This window comes from Danio aesculapii, chromosome 22 (genome assembly GCF_903798145.1).
Source record: "Danio aesculapii chromosome 22, fDanAes4.1, whole genome shotgun sequence".
Taxonomy (NCBI): Eukaryota; Metazoa; Chordata; class Actinopteri; order Cypriniformes; family Danionidae; genus Danio; species Danio aesculapii.
The window spans coordinates 5,911,217-5,928,716 of record NC_079456.1 but is presented as its reverse complement, the minus strand read 5'-3'; the positions used below and the strand labels follow the sequence as shown (position 1 = coordinate 5,928,716).

At 40.0% G+C, this 17,500-nt stretch overlaps 1 protein-coding gene across 2 annotated transcripts in view; it reads right to left on the bottom strand.

Annotated features, from left to right (window-relative positions):
- cers1 (ceramide synthase 1) overlaps nucleotides 1-17,500 on the bottom strand; it is a 45,551-nt gene that overhangs the window by 9,593 nt on the left and 18,458 nt on the right. For both annotated transcript variants that reach the window (XM_056447242.1, XM_056447243.1), the window contains exons 2-5: nucleotides 7,030-7,189; nucleotides 4,570-4,750; nucleotides 2,735-2,896; nucleotides 820-967 (exon numbers count right to left, since the gene is read on the bottom strand). In XM_056447242.1, the coding sequence (XP_056303217.1) occupies nucleotides 820-967; nucleotides 2,735-2,896; nucleotides 4,570-4,750; nucleotides 7,030-7,189 (651 nt within the window). The remainder of the gene's footprint in view (nucleotides 1-819; nucleotides 968-2,734; nucleotides 2,897-4,569; nucleotides 4,751-7,029; nucleotides 7,190-17,500) is intronic.

Here is a 17,500-nt window from a genome sequence, read left to right as displayed (position 1 = left end):
TAGATGTCATATTGCTAACATCCACACAACGTCAAGTTGTAACATCATTAGACGTTGAAATTTAGTTGTTTTTAGGTCGCGTTGGAAATTGACCTATCTAGCCGACGTTGGACGTTGACGTCATCCTGACATTAGTGTGCAATGTCAATCTGACCTCATGTCGAATGCTCTCTAGTACAGCGGTCTCCATTCTCGGTCCAGGAGGGCCGGTGTTCCTGCAGGGTTAGCTCCAACTTGCCTCAACACACCTGCCTGGGTGTTTCAAGTATTCCTAGTAAGAGCTTGATTAGGTGTGTTTGATTAGGGTTGGAGCTAAAATCTCCAGGACACCGGCCCTCCAGGAATAATTTGGTGACCCCTGCTCTAGTATCTGACATGCCACGCCCCCCATCATGTGCTCAAGCTTAACCAATCTCACTGGCAGAGCCGTGATAAAATAAAATGCTATTGGCTGCTTTTTATAAAGGGGAGGAGCTACTTTATGCCTCACCCTCTCTCCATGTTTCAGTTGAGATTACATCAAACAGATAAAAAAATGGAAATTTCAAAGCATCTCACAGGACCTTTAAATGGACGATTCACCCCAAAATGCCATTAATTAGCTTGTTAAGCCGTATATAATTCAGTTTGCAGTTAAACCCTGTTGAAAAGACTGGATTTTTTTGTGCCAGTGTAAATGCAGACTCTGACTTTCCCAAAGGCGCCATGATCATGATACCTCATGATAGATTCATTGCAAGCCTTAAGCCAGCACACTTTGGGTTACAATCCCTGTGCTACTCTACACAGCCATCGTATCCAAAAACAACTCAATCTTACCAGGAACCAGTAGATATTCATGAGGAGCAGGGCAAACAGGAGCATGTTGAAGAAGAAGTAGAAAGGGATGTTGGGAACCGACTGGATACTGGTGACGCAGGAGGCCCACAACACTTTGAGAGGGAACCAGTACAAACGAAACCAAAACCTGCACACACAACAAGACGATCAAACTCATTTGCATGTGAAGACACCGGAGGCTACGTTTACAAGGCAACAATGTAGCCAAAAATGGAAAAGTTTTCCCCATGTTTTGCTAAAGTTACATGTCTACAAGTAATCGTATTTACACTTATATACGCAAAAAAAAAAGATCAAAAACCACTCTATTACATATGACAGGCAAGTATTTGGCTCTGTCACCTTGTTAGTAAACAGTACATGTAGGGAAATGGTGATATGCCGTCAGCACCTCTGTTTGTGTTTAACTTGCAGTGTGTGTAAAATGTGTCTCCCCAGTTGGTTGTAATGTGAAGTAAATCCACACTTTGCTAATGAAGTGTTAGCAAACACTTGAGGTGTAGTGGGTGTCTTAAAGTTAAAATTTTCAACACAAAATGTCCCTAAATACACGCAAAAACATTATCTTTAGACATAACTTGATATAATTTGTCTTATTTGTCATTAAAACTCTTGAATCGCCCATATGCAAACAAAAATGCGCTAGCAAACACTTGAGAAACGACAACACTACCGCATATTCCACCGTTGTTGAATTAGTTTGGCCTGCCTTTAATCTACACTCCGCTAAACACATATATATGACGTCATTAGACTCTCTTTTTCCGGTGTTTATAGACAGACATGACAACTGCTGGGTTTTCAGAAACATCCACTTAGAAAATGTATGCATTTTCAGTCCCAAGTCCCACGTAAACAAATAAGCAAAACAAAATTGTATTCCCATTTTTGGCTGAAATGTAATGTAAACAGCCTCTGAATCTCTCAGGAATTCTTGGGACACTGGCTACACACAATGAAACGCACTACTAATCAGAAATCAGACATGGTTAACTCCATTCCTGGAGGGCCACTTTTCTTTCAGAGTTCAGCTCCATCTCTGATTGAACACATCTGCTTGTGATTTTCAAGCAATCCCAAACACAGGTTATATTCTCCCAGTGTGGTTGATTAGGGATGCAGAGTTGCCCACCCCTGCTATAGTCCCTTGTTATTACATGTAGGACATGTTTCTAAGTGAACATATTTTGGTGTTAGCATAGCATACCCATCAACCATAATCCTTCCCCTGGAGATCTCACTTTTAAAGTATGTCCAAATGGTTCATAGTTTCTTTCAAATCTCCTTTTCTTTCACAAGTTAAATCAGATATTAATATTGATACGTGGGATCCTCATGGTTTGTTAAATCAACTTTCCTGCAGAGGTTATCTGTAACCCTAATGAGAGTATTAGTGCAACAATGGCTAATTACAACACAAAAAAGGTGGCTTTTTGACAGTCAACAAGTAGATGGACACAAATATTCTAGCACAGTGTATGTTTTTAATGCACCATATGCCAGAGATGTGCAACCGTAGTCTGCATTTCTGTGGCCAAAACGGATTTACAAAACAAATTTGGATTGATCTCCTTTAGAAACTCAGATTAAATCACCACGCAACCTTGGTGTTTGTCCAGGAAACAGTAGGTAAATTGGCCAGGGAACTTTACATGGGTGATGAGAGAGAGAAAAACCACCAAACCACCAACTACCCCCTTATAAATGGTAAAAAAAACCTTACCCTATCTCCTGAGAAACATTTACCATCCGAATAGGACTAGAATTGCCACTTTGGATGAACAAAAGGTATGTGTTTACCAAGTCATTTTAAGCTTTATATACATTTCTTTTAAATTCTTTGCATCAATAACAATCCAAGGTTTCTTGATTCAGGTGTGTGGTCAAGCCTTACCATGTGATGCTGAAGCTAACGGCGCCCATGTTGGACAGGACATCATTGATGAAGTACTCCTTCCCTCCCCGGGTCTTGAAGTAAACATTAATCTTGGTGAACTCCAACTGGATATCATTGATGTCGTGAAGAAAGAGGACGAGAATGCCGATATTGTGGTATCTGGGGGCATTCGAAAGCACAAACAATGTGATTTTTATTGGTGTCCACCATATTTTTCATGTAATTTAAATGGGTCAGGACTTCCAGTCTCATTCACGTCCATTGATTTTTTTATTAGTCATACAAAACAACTCATCATGCTGTCTAATGGTGCAAATTGGTAGTTTTATAATATATTATTTTAATGTATTGTTATAAACACTGGTTGTAGCGCAAGTACCTAGATAATTTACTGCCATTTGATATTCCTAATCATTTACACATAGGCAAATGAATCGGAGGTCGTAAAACAATTGCAGAAAGTTCTGCATTACAAACCAATTGGATTCTTTGTGTTCTAGGGCAGGGATCACCAAACTTGTTCCTGGAGGGCCGGTGTCCTGCAGATTTTAGCTCCAACCCTAATCAAACACACCTGAACAAGCTAATCACGGTCTGAAGCCGCGGTCACACTTGACTTTTCCTCCCATAGACTTCCATTCATACGCACGCGAATGCGTCAGACCGGAAACGCAAGGTCATGCGTCAAGTTTCGCAAGTTGCTGCGGTGCAAAGTTCAAGCTTGGTGAACTCTGACCTGCAAAATCGCATCACTTGACTGCGTGAGACCAATTGAGGATTAAAACAAGACCTCTCTGGACAGAAATGTAAAATATTGAGCAACCGTTGGCTTTTTTTAAATGTCTAATCATCTTGTTTAATCCCGCCCCTTTTCGCAGCGCCGCACGACAGAATTTCGCACACACAAAGCCGAGTGTGACCGCAGCTTTACTAGGTATACTTGAAACAATCAGGCAGGTGTGTTGAGGCAAGTTGGAGCTAAATCCTGCAGGGACACCGGCCCTCCAGGACCGAGATTGGTGACCCCTGCTCTAGGGTCTTAAGCCTTATTCACATCAAACCCGATAACTATAATTATAACAATAAATATATTTGCGTTGACACCGACGAATGAAATGGTTTGGCGCCTTGTAACCAGTGGATGTCCTCAGTGTGCTACTAGCACAGGCATGGGCAAACTCGATCCTTGAGGGCCGGTGTTCCTGCAGAGTTTTACTTCAACACTAATCAAACACACCTGAACACCCTAATTAGTGTCTTCAAGATCACTAGAAAGCTACAAGCAGGTGTGTTTGATTAGGGTTGGTGCAAAACTATGCAGGGACACCGGCCCTCCAGGATCGAGTTTGCCCATCCCTGTACTAGCACATCTAACCAGTGAGTCTTCATTTATTAATGTATTAATCAAATCAAATGAATGTAGCTATCATAGTCATTGTAGTGGATTACAAACAACAAATTATTTTCCTCAGCATTTTCAAAGGAGGAAACACACAGATGCTGAAACTATAGCGTGACCTGAGGTACTTTTATTCTTATACCTCAATTTGCTAGCTTGGCTTCCACTACGTCATCTTTAGCTTTCAATTGCGCCAACCCTTTAGATTTCAAAGGATTATAACTGGCTTTTATCGTTTAATAAATATTGTTATGAAAGCGATTCCAACGATATCATTTCTCTACACCTTTATCGTTATAGCTATGGTCTTGTTTTACAATCAGAATGATTTAAATGTTATCTTTATAATTATCATGCTTGTCGTAAACATTCCTTTATTGTTGTGACTGCAAGCTCAAATAACCAATTTTGAAGGGTTGTAAACTGGCCTGACCTGAAGGCATAGGAGAATGTGATCAGAGCCAGAGTGATGAAGTGATGTACCACCATGACAAGCGAGTCCTTCCTCCATTCGTCCATGTAGACGGTGGCGTATATAGAGTGGCCATAGAAGCTGCCTTGAATCAGGTAAGCTATCGCAATATCTGTGGGTACAGACATCCCGCTCTTCCAGTCTAAGAGAGAACAAAACCAATGACACAGAGTTCTGACCTACAAGTAAACTCTCCAAAACCATAAAGCAAGAGAACTAGATAATAATAATAATGACCTTGACTTGCTGGTGAAAAGTGGAACACTGGCCTCATAAAACAGATGGGTTATGCTGATATAGTACAGATTAAAGCAGTTCGTTACTCTTGATGGGCGTTCACGTTTTCACTTAATGCCATTCATTTTCGATGACAGTCATAAAACAACATTAATCTTTTGGCATTGTGACCGTATTTATGCAAATGAGTGGTGACATGATGTAGAACTACCAATGGGAGTGTTAAATGGTGAACAGTGGCCTGATTGGTGTAAATTGGACCACATAATGACTCTTATTATAGTATACTGATAAAGAGTGTTAAGAGATAATAGGAACTTCTGACCTTATTATATTTATTCTGTCTTAATAATTAATGTTTATGCTGATATATGTTGATTGAGTTAGCAATCACCAACTATCTTACTCTCATCTGTTTTACCCGAAAACCTTTTATTTACTGGGCCATTATCCTGTACATTAGATTAGCATGAAAATCTATTTTTGGTTATTACTAAAACAAGACGTGATAGCAAAACTGGCTTATTATGGATTATATGTAATCTAGATTACGTAATCAGATTCCGAAGATTAAAGACTTGCAGTTAGAGTAAATCTTTATTAAAAACTTGTAATCAGACTACAGTTACTTTATGGATTACATAATATTTAGACAATGGAAGATAATTAAGTATTAGCAGCCCATCTTTAAAAAGAAGCTGTTGACTTTATTATATGCGCAATCAAATAAGGGTTAGCACAAAAGTAATCTAAATGTAATCCAAAAATTACCATTAATGTGTAATCTAAGGCAGGGGTTTTCAAACTGTGGGGCACTAGCACCTATTAAGGGATGCGCATGAGGCGTGCACTCCAGTAAATTATGATGACGATTTTTAGGAGTTTACTAGAGGGAATATGATTAACATTAGCTCCACAGCTAACTATAAGGCACATGTAGAATTAGTCCTTAAGTAAAATAAATACAAATAAAATGAAGCGGGTGTTTCTTAAAATTATTGACGGTGAATGTATGAAAGTCAAATCGGTGAGCGTCTGACCAAAAAGTGCCCTTCTGATTCAAATCTGCAGGATGCCCTTCTGGATCTTTCACTTACTTTGAAGACACCACTGACTACGCTTACATGGACATCAGTTATCTGCCTTAATAAGACAATAATATAATGAAGGTGTTTATGTGAAGTGCTTTTTAAATGTTGCACCATCAGGCTATTCACGTTTCCTGCAGAGGCTCATGTAATTTTGGGTTTCATCTTTAATTTTTCGACTTTACTGCAGTTTGTTTCAAGTTTCACTTTCACTCATGAACATTTCATTCACGACCTCATGACAAACTGGGGTATTAGACGCGAATATAAAGTAAGGACTGGTGGAAGAGTGTTGTTTTAATGGAAAGCCGAATGGAAAGAAAAGAAACTTCCGCATTTCGGGATGTGTGTGCGCATGGTCCTTTACTGACAGCCGTGTGTGTGGATCTTGTCACAAAATGCGGCGAAAAGTCCTACGTGACGGTAATAGTGTTTACTTTAGTAATGCCACTAATATATGCATACTCCATATGTCTTAATTCCATTTCTCTTTATTTTAGTTACGACTTTAGTCGGATTAAGGTAATCATAAATCACTGTTTACATGGTAGACTCTAATCAGAGTATTGTCTTAATCATATTAATATCGTATGAAAGTATTGTTGCCCATGTAAACATACTCAATGTTCGACTCAACCACACCATCAGGGCTCTGTGATCTTGGCTTTGCAGCATTTTCTGTATGTATGCACATCAAAAGCAAGTATGCTATGGCTCATGCTTATTGACAGTGGAATATGATTTACAGATAGTCGAGTCAGAAATCCAACCACAGATTAGCATGTCGTCCTCACAGAAACAGGCTCAGCCATCACACTGAATCAGGTAGGCTGTATATTTATGTTTCAATTCTACGCACTTTAAACGCAGCAAGTAATATGTGAATGATCTTTGCACAGGCATTATAATTTTGGCTCGAGGGAGGGGTGCCTGGGGGGAAATTGGACAAATTTGGGGGGGGGTGTCCTAAAAGTTTGAAAACCACTGATCTAAGAAATTATATTACTGACTGCAAAGTTGATGTAGTTTGTAATCAGTAACTGATTACAATTCATCAGTAATCTATCAAGCTCACTGTGTCAGTTATGAAGCTTACCGTAAAATACAGATGGAGGGTTTTGAAAGAAGGAATAGCTGGTGAAAAATAAAAGGTAAGTGCTGTATGACCAGGACATTGTGTAGAAGACCAGCTTCCACGCACTCTCCGGCATCTTTGAGACATCTTTTGGTTGAATACGACACCACTGTCCAAATGGCTGTGGGGGGGAAAGGAAAATAATTAAAATACACATCAGGTGTGAAGGCGTCATGGTGGCACATTGTGTAGCATGATCAGCTGGGTCAGTTGGCATTTCTGTGAGGAGTGTGCAGGTTCTCCCTGTGTCCGCGTGGGTTTTCTCCGGGTGCTCCGGTTTCCCCATGCACCTAAAGGTGAATTGGGTAAGCTAAATTATCCGTAGTGTATGTGTGTGAATGAATACGAGTGTATGGTGTTTCCCAGTGATGGGTTGCAGCTGGAGGGGCATCCACTGCGTAAAAAATATGCTGGATATGTTTGCGGTTCATTCTGCTTTGGCGACCCTGGATTAATAAAGGGACTAAGCTGAAAAGAAAGAAATAATGAATCAGGTGTGAAAACATCAACGAAGAAAGAGGACTTTCTGAACTGGACTGCAGGGGATACATTATGCTACACAATGCTATTAGGTAAAAATATTAACATTTACTAATCTTGTACAATAACCTTGTTCATCTTGGCTAGAATTTCTAGATTTGGCTTTGTTTTTCATTTTCTTTAATGCCTGCTGAAGATAATAATTGACAAGCAGTTTGACCAATAAAATCCAGTAAATAATCTGTACATTATCAGCCAATTGTGGCACAAGGTTGGATCTACACCAGGCATGGGCAAACTCGATCCTGGAGGGCCGGTGTCCCCGCAGAGTTTTGCTCCAACACTAATCAAACACACCTGAACACCCTAATTAGTGTCTTCAAGATCACTAGAAAGCTACAAGCAGGTGTGTTTGATTAGGGTTGGTGCAAAACTATGCAGGCACACCGGCCCTCCCTCTGCTGTTTAAAAACTAGCCTAGAGCGTCATTTGCTGTTAAAAGCTAGCATAGAGGACCATCTGTTGATTAAAAACTAGCCTAGAGCGCCCTCTGTTGTTAAAAACTAGCCTAGAGCACGTCTGCTGTTTAAAAACTAGCCTAGAGCGTAATTTGCTCTTAAAAACTAGCATAGAGCACCATCTGTTGATTAAAAACTAGCCTAGAGTGCCCTCTGTTGTTAAAAACTAGCCTAGTGCACGTCTGCTGTTTAAAAACTAGCCTAGAGCGTCATTTGCTGTTAAAAGCTAGCATAGAGGACCATCTGTTGATTAAAAACTAGCCTAGAGCGCCCTCTGTTGTTAAAAACTAGCCTAGAGCATGTCTGCTGTTGAAAAACTAGCCTAGAGTGTCATTTGCTGTTAAAAGCTAGCATAGAGCACCATCTGATGATTAAAAACTAGCCTAGAGCGCCGTCTGTTGTTAAAAACTAGCCTAGTGCACGTCTGCTGTTTAAAAACTAGCCTAGAGCGTCATTTGCTGTTTAAAAACTTGCATAAAGTGCCATCTGTTGATTAAAACTGTCCTACTGTGCCGTCTGCTGCTAAAAACAAAGCCTAAAATTGGTTGAAAGAATAGCAATTAGTAGAAAGAACAGTGATGCATTTAGAAAATCCTAGAATTGATGAGCAATCGATTTCTCTAAAGATTTTTTGTCACAGTAATAATAATTTACATTGCCGCCATGTTCATATGAGGTCAACTTTTTCATTTTGGAAATAACTTCTGTGCTGAATCATACATTCAACCAAAACAGAAGTCATAAAGCATCCTTTTTGTGATTTCACAGAGCAAGATGCGCCACGCAAAGGCCACTTCGATTGACTCAAATGACCCACAGACGGTAATAGCCTAAAGCTAAAGAAGTGCTTCATCTTTCTAAACTTAGGTACTTTGTTGGGATGTTTATGTGTGTGCGCTCACAATCTTTCACCTTATCTCTCCCATGACAGACTATCCTGCGTCTGACTGATGAGTGGACACAAAAGCTGACTGTCCCGGTAACTGAAGATGCAATTAAAGACTAGCCTTAATCATTTATCTATTCACGACAGCACTCAAACTAGCCGTTACCTTATCCTGCAGCTAAAGACGATCAAGTAAAGTAGGCCAGTGAAACTAGTAGGTAGTTTACAAATAGGCAGGAAAAATGCTTCTTCTTCTTTTTAAACACCATTTTTGAAGAAAAAAAATTGTTGTTTGCTGTAGTTTGGAGTCTGATGTTTGAGAAAATATTACGGGGACACTAACTTTATTAAAACATTAGCATTCAATAGCATTGCGATATATATTACGATATGAATACAATTTCACCAGATGACTTGAATATCTCTGGAAAGGAAGCACATCTGAATAATCTAATAAACAAATTAAAAGCATGGATGATTTGGCAGTTCATTCCGCTGTGGCGACCCCTGGTTAATAAAGGGACTAAGCCGAAAAGAATATGAATGAACGAAACAGTGGTCTATCGTTTGCCGAGTCTTACAGTATTCAGGTACAGTAATTAAATATTAAAAATTACAATAATACCGTTATTAACAAGTTATTTCAATTCCTCATACAGTCACAGGTCTCAAAAACACATGCAAGTGATCAATTATAATACAAAGTCAGCATTACATATCCTGCGATGTGGCTATTGCGAATGATCACATTGCGATATCCATGCTGAAATGACATATTGTGCAGCCCTAGTTTCTGACATATTTACAGAATTGTACCGTAAATATGTTAAATATGAAGAAAAACAACACTTAAATATACAAATATTGCGAGAGCGATTTATCTTCATTAGCTAAGTTTCCATCCAAAGATGCGAATTAAATTTATGCGCATAACTGAAATATCGCATAGAAGACGTGCGAATAAAGCAGCGTTTCCATCCAACGAGTCAAAGAGAACGAAATCGTCACTTCCTGATTAACTGGCGCCAAATATCAACAGTAAAAACGTAATTTGCTGCGGTAGGAGAAGCTGCGTGAATCTTTTCTTTATTTAGTAAATGACTTAAGCTTCAGAAGACAATGGCCACTGGCTTGCATGGTTCGGGATCTGTGGAGCTGCGCATCGTTGGATTTGCTCTTCAATATTTGGACTCTCAGTAGTGATTATTAAACCACACTGAACTGAGCTAAACTGAACTGAACTTAAACACTACAAACTGAACTACACTGTTCCTATTTACTATGTCCTTTTATGTGAAGCTGCTTTGACACAATCTACATTGTAAAAGCGCTATACAAATAAAGGTGAATTGAATTAAATTGAACAATGCTGACACACAATGAACGCGTGATGACATTTGAAGACGTGAGACACAGTTCTGCAATTCTGGAGGTAATTAATAATATAACATACATTTCAGATGTTTTACAATGTGCTCAGCCTGCTGGTTTATAATTATAATTATTTGTTTTTAGGCGTTTTCACCTTTATTGTAATAGGACAGTGGAGATTTAGAGACAGGAAAGTATTAGGGCAGAGATAGAGGAAGGGTCGGCAAAAGACCTCGAGCCGGGAATCGAACTCGGGTCGCCGTGAACACCTAGGTGCCATGTGTCGACGCACTAACCACAAGGCTATTGGCGCCGACAGCCTGCTGGTTTGTGTGCATCTTTTCTTAACGAATAAAAAGTTGATCCTACTCAGTTATGCACATGTTTTTATGTGCATTTTCAGTATTGATGCGCATGTTGGCGATTCCATCAACTGATTTTTTTTATGCGCATATCCAAAATGTGCATAAAACTGGTGGATGGAAATGTAGCTATTGTTGGACACTCAAATTCGTATAGTGTGCTCTTTATCTGATATGAAATTATGAATATTATTAGTTTTTCTCCATGACTTGTCGGACTCGTTAGACTTTTCAATTAATAAGTGTGTCACGCCAAAAGACAACAAAACGTAACAATTTTATAATCGCTCCAAAAACGTTAAATGTGTGAAAAATTCTGAAAATTTACGTGCGCATTCACAGGGGGCTTCAGTTACGTGTTCTTGAATGATGTCCTTCAACTAATAAAAGATTAAAAATTAGCATATGGTGTCACACCAATGTATCAAATTGTTATGTTGTTAGAAATTAATAATAAAAGTTAGGCCTGAGGTAATAATTAACAATTTAACGATACGATTTTCTTTTTAATTTATAAGAGCTGTAATTTTTTGAACTATGCTTGAGACAGTCACACAATCGGACAGTTTTAAGATTTGGTTAAATAATTACAAAAGACACAGCAGTTTTTTTTTTTATAACAAGAGGTCCATTGCAGATAAAGAATTGTTTACCCATTTACTGCATTTTATATTCCTTTTTTCATGTGTGACAGCGAAAATGCAACGTCATGTCAACTACTCATATACTTTGGTATACAGTTCGTGTAATTTTTTTTCTCTTTTTCCAAATGTTTCCCAAATGATGTTGAACAGAGCAAGGAAATTTTCACAGTATGTCTGATAATATTTTTTCTTCTGGAGAAAGTCTTATTTGTTTTATTTCAGCTAGAATAAAAGCAGTTTTTACTTTTTTTTAAAAGCATTTTAAGGTTAATATTTTTAGCCCCCTTTAGCAATATTTTTTCGATTATACACAAAACAAACCACTGTTATTCAATGATTTGCCTAATTAACCTAGTAAAGCCTTTAAATGTCACATTAAGCTGAATACTAGTATCTAGTCAAATGTTATTTACTGTCATGATGGCAAAGATAAAATAAATCAGTTATCAGAAATTAGTTATTAGAACTATTATGTCTTAAAATGTGTTCTTCTTTCTGTTAATATATATTTAAATATATTCAGGGGGGCTGGTAATTCTGACTTCAACTGTATATTGCAGCCTCACGCTTGCAGTCTCATAGTCTCATAGTTGCATCTAATTGGCCCGAGAGGCAATGTGGCGCACACCGCTGGATATCCAGCACGTGGTTTCTGCTCTCCACCTCCACCCGCTGGGTTTATTTATAGAGGCCAGCTGTCACCAAAAGCACCACCCCCTGTTCCTCTATCACGACTCGAGCTGAGGCCTCGAGCTTCAGACTGATGCTGGTGACTGCGGTCTGACTGCAGTAAACGCTGCTGTGGTACAGAAGCACATATCCGTCCTCAGTCGAGCTGCGTTACATTGCTCTGCAGTCTAATGGCCAGAAATGAATCAATGAAGATTATGGGTCTCAAATCAAAACCACCAACGAGATCTCTTTGACAGCTGTAACTAACAGGCATTCAATGGAGGCTGAAGATGTTTCTCAGATTATTTATTCTGATGTAATACTTTTGAAACAATATATATCGCAAAATAAATTGTGATAATGGTATGACGTGTGATGAGTTACATTTAGTTTATGCATTGGTTGTTTATCTAAATTTGACCAATTAGATGGGGCCTTATCTTTAGCCCCACCTCCCCAGTAGCTGCTGTTCTGCTATTGGCTGGAGCAGTCCAAAAAAAGCTGAAAATAAACACTAATGTTGGGAAACGAGAGGGGAAAATGACAACAGCCAGTCGAGTCTGCTGAGGTTTACGCTCATTCATAGTGTTTTAAAGATTAATGTTTGCACCTCGACACAGTTTTAGCTCTGAATTAGAATTATTTGGACCTGAAATATATATTTTACCTGTTTATTTTAACATCATTAAATAAACAAACATCGTGAAAACGGAGCTAATTAAAAATAGCATTTTTCTAGGGAAATGTTATATCAGAAGAAATACTGCTATCGCAATACTGAGCCACAATTATCGCTTATTTTTCCAGTATCATGCAGTCTTAGGCCTGGTTTATACTTCTGCGTCGAGAGATAGGCTTAAGGTTGATTTATACTTCTGCATCAAGCGCACGTGTATGCTACGGCGCAGCCTACGCGTGGACGCCTTGGCCTTCGGCCGTTGGAGTCGCTCAAAAAAGCTCAAGCTCTGTGATTGGTCGGCTTGGAAGCGCTGACGAGTGTGGGCGGGACTGAGAGCCGCGCAAGTCCGTTGAAGCGACTGTTTATAAGTGTTGACTGTTTACAAGGAGCTCCAGATAGAATGTTTTGTTTTGTGTTTACCTTATGGTTAAAGTTGTTGCACCTCCGCTTGTTCCTGCCTCAAAATGAGCGAGTTTAAACCACTTGTACATTAAGGAAGCGTTCAGAAAAAACAAAACACCAGCGAAGAAACTCGACACCAAACATAAACACCTCACTGCCAACTAGCGTTTCGGAAGTGTTATTGCAGAGCACCACAAATAGTGCACAGAAGTATAAATGCACGGTAACATGCAAGGCATGCGCCGTGGGTTAAAGCCTGGCAGGGGTGTAGCAATCGGGGGGGAAGGGGGGGATTCGTCCTCCTCACTTTTAGAGACAGACCATTTAGAAACAGGTGAATAATAACTATATGAACGTATTATCTCATTCAGCCGTCCCCCCACTTTTAAAATGTCCGCTACGCCCCTGAAGCCTGGTTTATACTTCTGCGTGAAGTGATCGGCGTGACCCGTAATGTACGAGTGGCTCAAACTCGCTCATTCAGAGGCGGGAACCGGCGAATATGCAACAACTTTAATCATAAGGTAAACACAAAACAACAGTCTCTATCTAGAGCTCCTTCACGGGACTCCACACTTGTATACACTCGCTCCACCGGGCTCGCGCGGCTCTCGGTCCGGCCCACACTCGTCAGTGCTACAAAGCTGACCAATCACAGAGCTTGCGCTACGCATTGTTGCGACGTGCAGTTACATTTTTGAAAGGTACGCGTCAGCGTCGGCGAGGCCTATGCGTCCACGCTTAGGCTACGCCGGAGCATACGCATGCGCTTGATGCAGAAGTATAAATCAGCCTTTACTTTGAAAAGTTCTCAACAATGTCTCATCATCAAAAACGCTGGGTTGTTTTAGGTTAACGTTGGGTCAAATATGGACGACCCCAATATTGGGATCATTATTTCAATTCAATTTGAGTGACTTTTTTAACCCAACAGTTGGGTTTGTCCATATTTGATCCAAAATTGTGTTTAAGGGATGGTCCACCCAAAAATGAAACCGTTTACTCATTAATTTGTTTAAAACCTTGAGTTTCTTTCTTCTGTTAAACACAAAAGATGATATTTTAAAGAATTGATTAAAAGCATCAATAGAATTTCACAGTATTCACTACTATGGAAGTGAATGAGTGCCATCGACCAGCATTCTTCAAAATATCCTCTTTTGTGTTCAACAGAAGAAGGAACAACTCATTGAGGTTGATTAAACGATGGGGAACATTTCATTTGTGGGTGAACTGTCCCTTTAAAACAAGTGATTGTGTACCGGTATCTGCCAAGATGAAATATAATCTTTAGTATTACTCAGCGAAGATTTGCATTAAAACAAATCAACTATGTTATCCACGTCGCTTCAATGACCTGCTCTCTTACATCAGTGAAATGTCACATAAACGTTTATTCATTAAGCAGACGCTTTTTTACGAAGCGACTTAGAAAGGACAATAATAGAAGCACTTCATATCACCAGAAAAGCATCATTATGTAGCTTAGCATTGTGTCTTTTTATTCATTCATTTTCTTTTCAGCTTAGTCCCTTTATTAATCCGAGGTCGCCACAGTGGAATGAACCGCCAACTCATCCAGCACATGTTTTACGCAGCGGATGCCCTTCCAGCCATCTCTGGGAAATGTGTCTTTTTATTGTTATTATATTTAAATAAGTAAATGACACATGAAAAACAAAGAGAAAAACTTTTAGAATAGATTTAGAATGAAATAGGAAGTGCTGTTGTTGGAGGATTAAAGCTGCAGTCACATTGGGCTTTTCCTCCCATAGACTTCTATTCATACGCACGCGAATGTGTCAGACCAAAAACGCAGGGTCATGCATCAAGTTTCGCAAGTTGCTGCGGTGCAAAGTTCAAGCTTGGTGTACTCTGACCTGCGAAATCGCATCACTTGACTGCGTGAGACCAATCGAGGATCAAAACAGGACCTCTCTGGACAGAAATTTAAAGCATGGAGCAATCGCTCGCTTTTTTAAATATCTAATCATTTTGTTTAATTCCGCCCCTTTTCGCAGCGCCGTACGGCGGAATTTCGCACACACAAAGCCCAGTGTGACCGCAGCTTAAGTATTAAGTCTTAAGCTTAAGTCTTAAGGTGATATTTTGTCTGGCAAATTGTGGGCAGAAACTGTTTTTCAATAGTGCCGCAATTTACAGACTAGTTTCTAGAAATGTGTCATCTTAAGGGTAAGGGCATTCCAAGCGATGTCAGTAGCCGCGTTTCCACTATCGCGCCTAAAGCGAGCGAGCCAGGGCGAGCCAAGGCCAGTCGTGTTTCCACTATCACTTCCGGGGCGTAATCGGGCCAAAGCGGGGCTTCCTTGGGGCCAGCGTCCGGCCTTTTTCGGCCCGCCGAATACCTTGGGCCAAGGAGGGCCAACTGGGGCTTCGGGGCGGGGTTACGTACAAAGGCGGAGTTTTCCTGTCAGGTAAAGAGGAGACAAGATGCTTTCTTCCCTTACATTTGTTTTGCTATCGCACTTGATCAACTCACTAAGAAGAAGAAAAAATGGATAGCAGCCAAAATCTGTGTTCGAAGTAAATGCCGCCGAACTCGAATGTCCTTATCCAGGGATCGCTGTCTGGCCTTACACCAACAGACCACAAACAGTAAAAAAGCAATCGCTTCGGTGTTCTCCATCTTCCAGCTCTCGTAGTGATGCCAGGTTGTGTTTGTGGTTATAATTTGAGTTTTTTGTTCCCGCTGAAGTGGGCGGGTTGTGTGACGGGTTGTGTGACGTTTGATTCGGGGGACGTTCTGGGGGCGGTGTTTGCGTGACGCGCTGCGAGCTACTATCCCGACAGTGGAAACGCGACATGATTTCGGCCTCATTTCTCAACCTCCCAGGCTATTGGCCCGGCCTGGCCCGATTAAAGCCCTGGCTCGCACTGGCCCGATAGTGGAAATGCGGCTAATGAACTAGTGTCGGGGTAAAACTTTACATTAGAACCGGACACCGGAGCAACTATTGTGTACATTTTGATTAGAGAACATAACTCTTATCTCATAACTCTCACCATTGTTTACTTCAGCCGTTCTCATTAATGACATATCTATGCCACATTTTTCAATAATTAATGCAAAGTTTTAAATCACACTGACATCATCAGTAACGAAATGGTAAAAGAAAAACACAAAATGAGTAAAATCACCAAAACTGCAGCGATATAGACAATGCTGGGCTCCTCACAATAGATTTGTGTTGGGACAACATGAAGGAATTAAGTTAAATGATTAGTTTTTACATATTCAAGCAGATTGAACAAAAACTACTTAAGTTGTCCAAAAAAACTCAAGAATTGTATTTTTTCAGCTCAAAATTTCAAGAAGTTTGAACAAACAGCAAACATCATTTGAGTGTAGGCACAAGGAGGACTCTAAACCAAAGTCGTTGGTTTGCTCTTTATTGTGCACACATTCACTAAGCTGAATAGCCAATCAACAAACAGAATCAGCTGAAAAACAGCTGACGGCATCCATCTTGAGTCACTAATGCTGAATACCCTGAAAAAGCTAAACCCAACCAATACTCAAAAACCAGCCTGGTTAGTGTTTCACCAAGTAGAGCATGTTCCTGGATTAACATCTATATTGTTCCTGGATCAATATTCCAATCAGCCAATCAGAATTAAGAGATAAGTTTATGTTAAGTGCAGGCTTACAGTTAGGGTTATGTATACTTCTGTGATTGTTATACTATTATTCTTTCATTTTCTTTTCGGCTTTGTCCCTTTATTAATCCGGGGTCGCCACAGCGGAATGAACCGCCAACTTATCCAGCAAATGTTTTACGCAGCGGATGCCCATCTCTGAGAAACATCCATACACACTCATTCACTATGGACAATTTAGCCTACCCAATTCACCTGAACCGCATGTGTTTGGACTGTGGGGGAAACCGGAGCATCCGGAGAAAACCCACACGCAGGGAGAACATGCAAACTCCACACAGAAACGCCAACTGACCCAGCCGAGGCTCGAACCAGTGACCGTCTTGCTGTGAGACGACAGCACTACCTACTGCGCCACTGTGTCGCCCTATACTATTATTGTTATTATTATTATAGAACTATTATTCCCCTCTGGTTTTTGGGAATAATTTAGCGTTAGATGTAGGGATTAGGTATTAATTATATTTTCCAATAAAAATGACGTTCCATGACGAACATTAGGGGTGTCAAAACTAATTGTTTCTTCGGTGCATCGCGATGCAGACGCAGACAATTCGCTATCAGTTCAGTAATAATCATATCCGGTTATTATGTACTGATGTCATTTATCTCATATGTGCTATGTCGCTGTAGCTTACTATGGCTAGGGAGGCGAGCGCGAGTATTTACAACGCTCCAAAACGCAGAAACTCTGCACAATTTCACTGTGTGTGTGTGTGTGTGTGTGTGTGTGTTTGCTG